Genomic DNA, 13561 nt, shown 5'->3' with positions numbered 1-13561 from the left:
ATAGAGCACACTCAAATTATATTATTCTGCCCCCAATTCTATCCCAGATTTATGTTATCAGAGGCTTAGGAATAATCTCAAAAGGTGGTGGGCACGTTTATAAAACCTTATCATCTTGGCTCATGAATATTAATAAGGTGATGTAATGTTTGTCCAGTTGTCCTAACTGATTTGCTGGAAGACAAGTAGGTGGGTGCTAGGCATAGTAGGATTACTTCATACCACCTGCACGTTCATTCAGTCCACTGTTGATGCAACCAGCTGGCAGAGACTTCTGCTTGGTCGTAGTCATCGTAGTCAGCTGCTATTTATTTCAAAACAGAATCAAAACAAACTTTTTGATTCAGCATATGACTTGCTCCACATATGGCTACAGTGTGGCCATAACATTGTTTTTCTTCATCTGAAGTGGCATTTAGGTATAGTTACACAGACTCTTTAAAGGTGGTATGAATGCATTTACATTGCACGTAGAATAGCATAAATAATGCTATGAGATTAATGGGTTTTACATGGGTTTAGAGATGAATATTGAAGTACCTGATTTGTTCAGAAATCAAGCAAGTTACTGTTTATGAATGGGTCACTGAATCAAAACCATGGATTTATTCAGTAATGAAACAACTGGGTTTTTTTCTCAGAAATCACAACTGTTCTTTTGTGGCTTTGAATCTATTTAGGTTGGCAAAATTTAGCAAAAACAAATGATATTAAAATGCAATATTAATTGTTCATTGAACTGCTATAAATAAATTTTAACACATTGTTTCATAGTTAATCGCATCAAATTATCAAATGAACATTAATTGATTAATGCCAACAATTTTATTGTGCATTAATGCATTTTTTTTTATTTTTATGAAAGTCCATTGCTCACTGGCTCTGTATACACACAGACAAACCATGGGTCACAGGAGGGGTGGGATATTTATCAGTACTGGCTTGGGATGAGTGTCATCATGCGTCTCAACCAATGAGAGCATTTGGTGGAGGGCCTAAGAATGCAGCAGCGCTCACACTAAAAATTATTTAGGCTAAGCATCAACATTCACACACCACTGTCCAATGTTATTTTTAACAGAAAAGACTGCAACGAGCTCATAATCACGACTTCATAAGTGGGAAATAGGAAGTTTCCGATAACACATGAACAGCAGAGAAGAGCTCTGGCTCAACACAGTGGAATGCATTGTTTTGTTAACTTTGTGGTTTATTATTTAGAGTCATTATATTATTGAATTTTGTGCATAATGCAATTAATCGTGACGTTAATCGCGATTAAATTTTTTTTTTGTTGCCCAGCACTATATATATATATATATATATATATATATATATATATATATATATATATATATATATATATATATATATATATATATATATATATATATATTATATTATAATGTAATTATATAATTATTATACAGCCCCAGTTATAATGGTTGCTTCGTCTGCCGGTGAGCGAGGACCTCCTGGTCTTCCTGGAACCCCAGTAAGTTTCTACTTTGCCAGTTATTTTCCAGATTGTCTCCTAAAAGGTCATTTCTGGCAGGGTTGTCTTTTTAGCCTTCTTTTCTTAGAAACTGAGACTGAGTGACAGCAACCCCAGATGGCTTTTTAGAGTGCAGTCTGTATCATATAGAGACAAACCGATGCTGAGCACTTGTTTCAGAAGTACAGCAAACAGTGAACTGTTCTGCATGACTTCATTTAGTCAATAACATTTAATACCACAATGCATTGTTTGTTTGCACGATCCATTTTCTTTTAGGTTCAGTGTTTTCAGTTAGAATGGACCAATAAGGGAGTACAGTTTGCATTTTTACAGCACTCTTTGCTGTAATGTTAGAGAGGCCCCTACTGTTTTGGCTCAGAACTGCATAATGGTTCCCAACATAGTCCCAAACCTGTGCCTAACCTAATTTCAACATGGAAATGAGAGTTAAGACTTTGTGCCCATTTAAACTTGTGTGCGCTGGCTGGGGAGGATTCTTTTTTATTTTTAGGAAAGAAATTAAAGCATTTGGTTTCTATTTGTTTTTTTCGCTTTTTGATTTCAAGAATATCAAGTACAAAGGATTCCAAGTCGATAACCTCAACCCTCAATAGCTGTGACGTTTTTGTATCAATTACTACTCTGAAAACAAAAAGCAACAATCTGTGCAGTAAACCACACAATTTTTTTAGTTTTCAATTCTGTTGTGTAGTACAGTTTTGTCACACTTTACCTGTACCAAGTATTCAAAACCAAGTCAAACAGGCTGCATGACTATGAAAAAATAAAGAGGGAGTCTGGGATGCGTGTGTGACAGGATTGCTTTTGTTTGTTTCTTGTTTTTGTCCATTATAAAGGAATATATTTCTAACTGTTGCTCCCTTAATATCATTCTTTTATAGGGCAATATTGGTTTCCCTGGTCCTCAAGGGCCTCCTGGACTGTCTGTAAGTCAAAGCATGCCAACTCACGATCAGCTCAGACAAACACCGTAGATGTTTAATTACCTCAGAAAACTAGCCCATCTTCTCTGAATGCCATGACAGAGAAATAAAACTTTACTGTTGCTTGTTCAATTATCTCTCCATTGCCATGTGTATGTGCTGCTGACAGGTTATTTTGCAATGCCTTGAACGGCATGTTTTAGCAGAGGTTTGGGCTTTCTGATGAATTGAGTCTGAGCCAGAATGGATTTTATTTTAATGTTGTCCAGTTTTATGCTTTGTGAGCTCTATCTGACTTTCTTTAATTTGCTTCAATCGAATCTGTTTGAAACAACAAACTCAGCGGCATAGATTTTGTGCAGTTTTTTTTTTTTCTGTTAGCATGGAAAAACTGAAAATAAAGATTAACAGTAGGCCAATGTTTTCCACGTTGAAATTTTCTGTGGAATTGATCCACTAATAGAATGATATATAACTGAACCGCTGAGGAGACTGTGCAGTCAGCAAGATTCAGGAAAATAACAGAAGGACATTGGCAAAAGAGACAGCCAGTGGAGGGATACTTTTTTCTTTTTTCCTTTTTATTTAAAGATGAAGCCAAATACTCCCTCTACCATTTTCCGTTTAATGTTCAGAGACAACTGTAACTGAGCTATTATTAAGTTACTGAAGAGTCTAAACACTGGCTCTGTGACAATTTCACAACTTTGTTTGTTGGAGTGGTCTGGCTCGACCAGTGATGCGAGTTTAGAACGGACTGCTTTCATTAATGATTCTTAAATTAAATTAAAGTTAAACCAGTGAGATCAAATCCACCTGCTAGACATAACAATGCAATTAATGATTTAACAGGCATGAAGCAGATCTGAGACTTTCAAACCTGCTGCCGGCAATTCTTAAATTCATTATTATTATTTATGCAGTTTTATTTTTCTTGAGGGAAAGTCTTTATGATGTTGCAATCCATTTGTCCTTGACCTTGCTGAAAAATCATCATCATCAAAAAAAAAAAAAAATAATAATTATGTTTTCAAATTTACTTACTAATGCATTTAGAAAAAGTTAAATATTATTAGTATGAGAACAGTCTGATTGGGAATATTATTTCGTTACTGTTTTGATCTCTATGTTAATTGCTTAAAGAGCATTGACCTTCATTTTGGGAAATGTATCGAATCGTTTAAGTAAAATCTGTAAACCGCTAAGTGATGTATCTATGCAGGATGCATTTACTGAAAGATTATCCAATATGAGATTCAGCTCAGGTCCATGCTTTTTTCATTATGCATGCAGTAGCTAATAGGCACGTTTTGTCCCGTAGCTATAAAGGTAAAAACAATAAAAACAATAACTTTGCATCATTTTTCTGTTCCTGGAATAAAGATGGCAGGAAAGAAGGGAATTAATTCCCTTACTTTCAGCCCTCACTTAGAAAATAAATGCCAGGCTTTGGCAGGTTTATTAACTATTTTGTTTTGCTGTTAAGATCACAATGATGTGAAATGGAGGGCTGTAAAAACAAGTATTCTCCAGAATAGATATAGATATAAAATAGATATAAAATGCTTTTATTTGCTGGCTGTATCGCTAATGTCTTTTTTAAACATAGGGTCAACAAGGTCAAAGAGGGACAGATGGACTTCCAGGACAGAAAGGTGAACAGGTGAGTAACTCAAGAATATATACTAAAAAGGAGCCCATGACAGTTTGCTAAATTTTTGAGGTACTTTTATTATTTTTCACAAAGGGCCCACCAGGAAATCCTGGCTATCCTGGATCCATGGGACCGCCTGGACTTCCTGTAAGTGGTATTAACATTTTGTCCAACTGACCAGATGCTGAAAAAGCATATATTAATGTTTTGTGACATGTTGTATAACTGATAAATGTTTGATTGTTGGGTTAAAATCATTATGCTTTTTTCCAGGGCCTTAAAGGAGAGCGTGGCAGTCCAGGAACCGCAGGGCAGAAAGGAGATTCGGTAAGAATGCACTCTTTAAACAATGTTAAACTTCTAAAATCCAGATCATCCATTTTTAATGAGATTTGCCTATTTTATGTCAGTAATTCTGTCATTTATTTGATCAAAATGCATTAAAAACAGTAATTTTGTAAAAGAATACAACACATAAAATATATTAAAGTAGAATAGTTTTTTTTACATGTTTTTTTTTTTCCTGCAGTGGCAAAGCTGAATTTTCAAAAGAACAGCATTTATTTAGAATATAAGATTTTGTAACAAAATAAAAGTGTAATTTTGATCAATTTAAAGTGTCCTTGCTGAATACAATAATATGTATTCTTAAAAAAAAAAAAAAAAAAAATATATTATTGATGACCAAACTTTTTTGAGATATATTTTTTGTGCAAAAATGTGTATTTTTTAAAAAACATCTAAATTTTTTATTTTGACTCTCCTTTGGGGGTTCAAGCCACACAGCAGCATTCACACAAGAAGTCTTATAATGACTTGGTAAACAGTTTTTGAAACTTTGCACTGTTTTTATATAGGGTCCACCGGGATCTCCAGGTTATCAAGGACCAGTGGGCCCTGCAGTGAGTAAACATCCAGTTTTAATGCCTTTATTTTTTTCTGCTTCATGTATATAGACTCTATATATTACCTGAAGTCATGATCCTCGACTGCACTTCACTATTTTGTCTTTTATCATTGGGTTTTTCAAAACAAACCCTTATGTTTATGTTGGATGGCTGGCTGATAATCATATACGGTATATATGTTATAAGCCAGATTCCCTTTTGTATTCTCTTTGTGAGTAATAACTCTCAGATCAAACAAACAAGCTTCAAACGTTTTTTTTTAGATTCATTATGAAAAACATGTTTTGTTGTTTAATTTTTTTTTTTTTCTAACTTTTGTTCTTTATTGTTCTCAAATTTTGTTGTATTTTGTGGTGTTTAAAAACATATGTTTGCTTGACTGGCAGGGTCCTAAAGGGGAAGCTGGAACAGCAGGACCCGTGGGACCAAAGGGAGATCAGGTATGAAAGCATGTTAGTGATATATTGACAATTATTGTTCACTTATGTTTCTATATATGTCATATCTCTTGATATCACATTCTCATGACACCTTATTCATTGATATTACACTATGTAGAGCAAGATCTTCTGTTTGCGTCTTCAAATTTACAAGGCCAAGATCTAAGAAGTGTGCTAAACATATACCTGTTTTGTTTTTTTTTTACCCTTGGAAAATAAATATTTATAAAATTGTGTATTTACTCAGTAAATTCCCAGGTGGAACATCTTGATTTTATTGTTGTGATTACAATTTGCAGTGCGCATAATAACAGTTCTTGCGTCTTTTGTTTACAGGGCTTCCAAGGATCTCAAGGATTCCCAGGACAACCGGTGGGAATTCAGTCATTATGATTCATCTTTCTGTCATAATTTCCCCTACTGTTTCACGCAAAAAAAATCACATTATAGAAGTGAAATGGATTTCAAAATGCAATTAATTTTGACTTTAATTTTGAAATAAGCCTCATTTCTCTGAATATGCTAATGGAACAAGCCAGATGTCTTACTGTTGCCTTCATGTCTCTAGGGTCCTCCAGGTTTCCCAGGAAAATCAGGTTCCCCGGGCCCTCCGGGGCCACAAGCTGAGAAGGCAAGTGACAGTACTATAATGCCTGAACATGCAATGATAAATGAAATTATACAACATAGTGACATTCCTTGCTCATGCTGGAAATAAATCCTTATATGAGCAATGACATTTGATAAATGACTCATCATTTTCATTCATATGCTTTATCACTTATGGTCACTTTCACAAACAAGCGCTCTGACATACCATGCTTTAGTCATAAAATGGCTTGCCTTGTGGATTTTAGATGCTTCTCTATCATGCACTCACCCTTACTTTATCTTCTCCCTTAGGGTAGTGCCGGAGTTCAGGGCACACAGGGACCCACAGGTCCCCCAGGATCTTCCGGGTCCCCAGGCATGCCTGTGAGTCTCAGAATTCTCTGGATAGACACCTTTTATAGCAGACATTCAGCCTATCTAGTGTCTTTGCGCAATTCAAATTTTCATGAAGTAATCAATGTTTTGCATTTTGTCTTTGTTTAAAGGGGCCACCTGGGATGGAAGGACTTGATGGCAAAGATGGAAAACCAGGTTTAAGGGTCAGAAAAGATAAAAAATACTATTATTATTATTATTATTATTATTATTATTATCATTATATTATTACAAATTAATATATATATATATAAAGAAATGTGTATTTCCGTGTCTCAGTTTTTACTATTTCTAACTGTGTTTTATTTTCACAATTAAACAGGGTGAACCAGGAGTCCCTGGCCCTGCTGGACCCAGGGGAATGCCGGTATTAATCTTGCCATATTTTGTTTCTTAGTTTTCACTTTCCACATTCTTTGTAGATTTTATCAGTGACACATGAATACCAAAATCAACATTTGGAACAAAGACTGAAACAAAGAACAAAGTCAACTTTAATTAGGCATCTCCAAGGAGGAGCTTGTCTTGACTTTTCTCTGATTGGAAAAGGCTTACTTGTATAACTGTTTCTCATTCCAGGGTTTCAAGGGCATCAAAGGACACACCGGTCTCCCAGGAATGAAAGTACGAGCCTTTTCTTTGAGTTTCATAGCCTTGTCATTATTTCTATTTGAAATGTGTAGTGCATAAATGAATAAAAAATGACTTCCCATTGATCGTGTCTTTAAAGCTGACTTCTGTGATGTTTTTGATGTTCAAATGCTTTCTCTTAATGAGCAAAGACAACTACAAAAGTAACATTGCATTTGCAGATTGTTCTGCGTGTCTGAATTGCTCTACATGCAAACTTTTGAGCTCACTCTGTGGTGTAAGTTTGGAACAAGACAATTTGCTATCCCAAACAATGGGAAAACTTTTTGGAAACGATATGTATATATATAATCCATTTGGCACTTCCAGTGATGCAGAAATGACACACAACAGTCTGTATTTTTACTTATCTCTTTGTCTTTTAATCTACATCACCCACTCTTCATTGTTATCTGTAGGGAGATAGAGGACCTCAGGGACCTGCTGGAGCAGCAGGAAGGCCTGGTCTAGAGGTAAGCTGTCTTCTGTTAGATATATTGCCACTGAATCTTTACATGTGCTATAGATTTCCTTACAAATGCTCTATATATTTCAGATAATAAAAGAATGCTTTGAAAATAGGTTTCTGCACCCTTAGAACATTAACATACTTTGTAAGCAAGCACAGATGAAAATGCTTGGCCAACGTATTGCAAGCGCATGATCCCATTGTACAAACCTAATATGTGTTACTGTGGCAGTAACAAACCTCAATATTCATGAGTGAGATAGAGTTGGCTCTTTTTTGTGGCAAGCCATTTCAATGTTCTATCCAGAGAGTGGAGATGAAGAGACATACTTATGTTTATAATATCTAATATATTCAGGAATATTCTTTTTAAACAGCTGCTCCATTAGTTAGAAGACAGTTAACACTTATGTCCATAATAAAACATTACATGGTTTCCTTTACGACAATGCTGAGAACTTACGGTATTCACATTGTGCTTTAAATTGCAATCTGTCACACACGTCTTGATTAGTAAAAACTTTTTTACTCACATTTCAGGGAGATCCTGGTCCTTCCGGACCACAAGGACCACGTGGAGCTCCAGGACATGTGGTGAGTATTTAAAATATCTTGTAATCTACACTTTTTTTGGTTTGTACATTACCATTCAACAGTTTGGGGTTGGTAAGATTTGTGTGTGTGATATTTTTGAAAGAAGTGTACAGATAAATCACTTGAGAATATGATAAATTAACACTTTAAACTGGAAATTTCTAGGGTGCTGCTGGATCTTCAGGACCACCAGGACCAGCTGGGCCACCTGGAGTGGTGAGCAAAAGTCTTCTAAATCAGATAATATATCAGTGATGTTTTTAATTGTTTGAATGCTTAATGTATCTTCTTGTTCTTTACCAGGGCATTAAGGGAGACAAAGGTGAGGCAGGAGAGAGAGGACAGTCTGGATTACCTGGCCCACCAGGGCTCCCAGGACATCCAGGGCTGATGGTTAGTACCTAACGTTGGCTTACCATAATATTTAGATATATAAATATAATATATATTCATAGTGTCTTCTTTTAAACCTTTTTCTGTCCCTGTTTTTTATTTTCTGTAGGGTGAACCAGGAAATGATGGAGCAGCAGGTAAAGATGTAAGTATCTCCGTTGATTCGCAGCTTCAAAATCTGTCTGATTAAACCTTAATTCCAAAGAACTTGTCTCCACTTTGGTCTGAAAAAGTGTTTATTTGATCGTCGGACAATTTAACTGTGCTAAATTACTTTTATATTGGACATGCACAGATTAAAAAATGTATAATCAGTTACAGTGTTTTTATTTTAATTTTTTTTTAATAAGGTGTTTACACAACACAGACTTCTGAATAAAAAAGATAACTCCCAGCTGTCATATTTGGAATTCTTGAAGCTTAATTTCTTAAAATCTGGTTAAAGCAATTATATTGAAACATTCATGATCAAAATAAGACCAAATTCTGGTTGATATAGCTATGTGTTTGCACATAGACCCAATGATTATTACTGCAAAACTTCTACTATTTGTCCCAGTTTCACTCCTGTAATTATTTGTAACCGCAGGGAGCCCCAGGCCTGCCAGGAGAACCTGGTCCATCGGGACCGAAGGTAAGATGCATTGTTTTCACATCTCTGTTATAATGTCTTTGCACCATTGAACACTGACATCTTTTCGCATGCATTTGGATACATCTTATTCAGGCATTAGAGAGAGTTTTATTTGGTTACATTTTATTTGTGCTTAAGAGATAGTTTTAGTTTTTGTTTATATTTGTTCTATGAAGTTGTTTTTTGTTTTTGTGTTTAATTGTGTGAGGTTGTTATCTAACCTCACTTTGCCTTCACTCTTTTGTTTTTTCCTCCCTCATCTGCCACAATAGCCTGTTTGAACACCACTCTCAGCTTACATAGTGACACCATTATGCTCCATAATAAAGCCATAGAAGAGCCTCTATCTGTCACTGACAGGACAGCATTGTCAGACATTGAAGTTTAGATGTGAGTGAGATGAGAGCTGTGCTTTTCCCTCGACCCATTAGCAGAAGCCCTTAAATGTGTAAACAAGTGACTCGCTCTATATAGACTGCTACATGTACAACACTGGTGTTGGGAATGCTACTTGAAACTGTAAAGTACTGAAAATATCCAACCTTACAATCCGTTAGCAAAAATTAGCTAGCTACATTGAAGATATTTTAGGGGCAGTGTCTTTTTTATTTATTTTATTTTTTTTTTAAATATGTAACTATTAGCATTAATTAGCCTTTTAGCCAATAAAATTAGACAACACTGTAAACTGAAAACATAACAACAAACGGCATTAACTAAATATATTTCCACAAAAAAGTAGATATGAAATGCAAAGAGAAAGAAAAAAAAATTAAATATCTTGCTTAACTTAAATAATAATAAATAAAAAATAATAATAAAAAATTGATATTAGATGGAACAAATCAATGTAAGAAATGTTACCTTTGCAACTAAATAAAATATATTTATAGGTACGTACTAAAGTTACGAAAACCGATTTTTTTTTTTAAGTTATAGAAATATTTCATTTAAAAAAGACACAATTAAGTAATTAAAAAAAAAAACTATTAAAACTTAAATAAAACCTAAAATGAAAAAAATTATTATTTACTAAAATTCAAAATTTTAGTAAATACGATAATAGCATAGTAATAATGCTAAAATATCATTGCTCAGCTATTTCAGTAGAGTGTGATTTGGTAAATTAATTAAAAAACAAAACAAAACATGTTGAATGTCCAGAAATGTTTCTGCAGAATTTATGCGTTATTCTTTACAGGCCACTTCATAAATCCAGACAAAATTCCCATTAAACTGGGGCTAACAACAGTAAAATAAGTTTACTATTGTATTATTACTATTATATGTGTACTATTGTATGCATACTATAAGTTGAAATTAGTTTACATGGGTAATATGGACCTTTTTAAGGAAACAATGGAATTGTTTAATTAAATCTGAATAAAAATGAAGCTGCAAGGGAACAGAACCTTACAATACATTGTAAGATACACTGTACATACAAAACCATGGCATATACAATACATTGTATTGACACATTTTTTCCCCCAATGTTTTCAAAACAAAGACAGGCTCCAATACAAGCCATTAAAGCTACCCCTCACCCGTCTGCAGTCTACCCTGACTAAGCAGCATTGATTAATCAATAGCTAATTTACAAAAATTGTTATAAAACATAAATAACCAGCAGAGGGTTTTTCAGGAAGTAGAAAATCACAACTGAATGCAAACAAGAATAAAATTATAAGCCAAAACATTAGCATTCACTGTATTCATGTCAACCTTATCATTAAAGAAGTAGATGGGATGGACCATGATGATTTTATTTTGTGGACTGTATACTGTAGTGCTGTGCATGAGTTTCTATATAAAGCCTATTATGCAGTGCTATTACAGGGATCATTGAGTAGACCGTGGTCATTGTCCTAGAATCTCCTGTGTAGTAAATCACAGCTGTTCCTTTGATCCTATCCAGGGCGAAGCAGGAGTTGCAGGGCAAAGGGGACCCCCGGGAGAGCGTGGACGCCCCGGCCCACCAGGAGGAGGCTTTGGTTTTGGCTCCAAAGGACCAGAAGGGATCGTAGGACCAGTCGGACCCCGTGGCGAGAGGGGAAGCCCTGGTTCACCTGGACCAGCTGGTGCCAGCGGACCACCAGGAATCCCAGGGAATGATGTGAGGCTTTTTCACTGATGGTACACACTACACAGCCTGGTTGAGAGAGTTTATTAACTGACAGAAACAGTTAATGCTGTCTATAGCATCGTATTGAACAGTATCAACTTTAAGAATCAATGTGTTTGTGTTTGTTTTTTTATGTTCCTTATCCACCATATTTTTAACATGAGGGTGAACATTTTTAAATAAATTAGGGTTATGTTGTCATCCGAGTCCAGTTATTTTTAGTGGATGATGGAAAATAAATCTTGTTTTGCAGAATTGTAGTAGATATATATGAGTATTTAAACTTTACATTGTATCTGTTTTTTTCCAGGCTGTTGTAAACTATGATGATTTAAGGTCCTTCATCAGGCAGCAGGTCATAAAGATCTTCGACGGTGAGAGAACTTTTGTAACCAGACATATCTGGAAGCACTACAACTTAATTTTGTAAATGGTTTATTTCATAGAGAAAGAGTCTTAAGATGATTTAATTTCTTCTTCAGCCCACCACAAAACTTCACATCAGTCTTTAAGGCACTTTATTATATTTTAAAGCAATATTCTGAGTTAAATACAGGTTAAAGTACATGTTACAAGTTAAAATCAGTTTGTAAAAGAAAAAGAAAAATTGTTGACAATTTTGCACTTATGATGGAAGTCTATGGGGCAAGTGTACACTTTAAATAATTATTATTTATTTAGGTTTGTTTTAAGTTCATTTGTTCCTGCAGAGCGTATGGGCTACTACATGTCCCGAATGCAGATGCCTGTGGAGATGGTTGCGTCCCCTGGTCGACCAGGACCCCCAGGGAAAGATGGAAGCCCAGGCATCCCAGGCCCCCCAGGGATACCGGGCCGCTCTGGGCAGATTGGCCGTGAAGGAAGGCAGGACAAGTGGGTATGGGTGGTAAGGGTAAGTGGTGTTATTGTGTTAATTTTAGCTGTAGTGATGTTCCATTTGCCCAGTCTTCCACATGGATGCTTTCATATATGTCCCCAGGTGCCCCTGGTGTAAAGGGAGAGAAAGGTGATAAGGGTATAGGAGAGATGGGAGACAGTGGCCTTCCGGGTGCTCCAGGTCTGACTTCCAAGTTTTCAAAGCCGATTTTAAAGTGGAAGTCATTTTGCCAACTTTGTTATGTTTATTCTACTGTAATGTCTTTCTCATTCCTTCCGTTCCTCTCAGGTGTTCCTGGTCCTCCTGGTTACAGTAAGATGGGACCACCAGGTCCTTCTGGTCAGCAGGGCATCCCCGGTGTTCCTGGACCTCCAGGACCATCTGGAGCGAAGGGCAAGGATGGTCGGTGTCACCCATCAGACTGTATGAGTATGCCTGTGGAGTACAATCCCAAGGGCCCAGTTCCCAAAGGTCCCATGTATTAGAAAGTGGTTTAAGAGAAGTAAAAGATGGAGGATGGTACCCATTGATTGACATTCTCACAGTTACCTACCTGTACCTGCTAAGGCTTCTGAGAAGATCCATGGAGAACCAAAGGATTAATGTCATTTCCTGTCCACATGATGCAATGCCGAAACACTGGTTCACCACCAATGGGGACATTTAGAAGTTATCGTCTGCTGATGAACCAGTGAAGAAAGGCTAAGCATTAACTTACACCACTACAATTTGGTGCAAAATCCCAAACTTGATTGCCTTAAACCCCTAAATACTTTCCCATAATGCAATTTTAGTCTTTTATGTGTTCGGACATATAAGATGTTGACAGTCATTATTGGTGCCCAGATTTATTCAGCATTCAACATTTTTCATTTCTTTTCCAGCCCCCATAAAAGATATTGGTTTCCATCTGACACTTCACATCAGTCTTCAAGGTGCTTCATTAAATATTAAAGCAATATTCTGAGTTAAATACAAGTTAAAATCCTCCATGGCATGTTATTGATTGATGCAGGAATTATTTTGACTCATACCTCATTTTGTGTAAATGATGACAGTTTTGCACTTATAATGTAATTCTATAGGGCATGCATTCAACATTATTATTATTTTTTTTTTTCTTTTTTCTTTTCTTTTTCAAATTGAGGTATGAATCAAATTGATTTTCGGCTGAGAATGCCACAGATGTTGTTGCTAGGGCTTGTGTTGAATCTGGAATGTTTCTTTAATATCTTTGTGAGGGGGTTGTTTTGGCAGCTGCTAATTTTGCTATTTAACTGCTTTAGCAAAGACAATGTGGCATAAATATCCATCTGTTTCCAGTGAATAATTCCTTCCACAGTGTGAGCCGTTTAATATTAAATAGTTTGAGGTTATAATTAGGCATAGATACAGTTACCTAATTAAT

The 13561-nt window shown here is 35.7% G+C and overlaps 1 protein-coding gene across 1 annotated transcript; it reads left to right on the top strand.

The window, feature by feature from the left end:
- The first annotated feature begins 1441 nt into the window (after nucleotides 1-1441).
- On the top strand, nucleotides 1442-13202 carry LOC109112211 (collagen alpha-1(XVI) chain-like). The gene is made up of 24 exons (XM_042745488.1): nucleotides 1442-1495; nucleotides 2401-2445; nucleotides 4052-4105; nucleotides 4190-4243; nucleotides 4370-4423; nucleotides 4954-4998; nucleotides 5391-5444; nucleotides 5781-5816; nucleotides 6013-6075; nucleotides 6348-6419; nucleotides 6542-6595; nucleotides 6754-6798; nucleotides 7011-7055; nucleotides 7481-7534; nucleotides 8071-8124; nucleotides 8290-8340; nucleotides 8428-8517; nucleotides 8627-8662; nucleotides 9107-9151; nucleotides 11070-11267; nucleotides 11587-11650; nucleotides 11987-12149; nucleotides 12197-12333; nucleotides 12442-13202. The coding sequence occupies exons 1-24, from the start codon at nucleotides 1442-1444 to the stop codon at nucleotides 12636-12638; spliced, it is 1764 nt and encodes a 587-aa protein (XP_042601422.1). The 3' UTR covers nucleotides 12639-13202.
- Nucleotides 13203-13561: the final 359 nt, after the last annotated feature.

The sequence above is a fragment of the Cyprinus carpio genome, chromosome B19, assembly GCF_018340385.1.
Source record: "Cyprinus carpio isolate SPL01 chromosome B19, ASM1834038v1, whole genome shotgun sequence".
Classification (NCBI taxonomy): domain Eukaryota; kingdom Metazoa; phylum Chordata; class Actinopteri; order Cypriniformes; family Cyprinidae; genus Cyprinus; species Cyprinus carpio.
The sequence above is the reverse complement of the archived record's forward strand: the minus strand, read 5'-3'. Positions and strand labels throughout refer to the sequence as shown.

Coding starts and splice junctions, on each gene's coding strand:
- LOC109112211 (XM_042745488.1), top strand. CDS start 1,442: ATGGTTGCTTCGTCTGCCGGTGAGCGAGGACCTCCTGGTCTTCCTGGA. Junction 4,106..4,189: donor CAGGACAGAAAGGTGAACAG/GTGAGTAACTCA, acceptor TTTTTCACAAAG/GGCCCACCAGGAAATCCTGG. Junction 7,535..8,070: donor CAGGAAGGCCTGGTCTAGAG/GTAAGCTGTCTT, acceptor CTCACATTTCAG/GGAGATCCTGGTCCTTCCGG.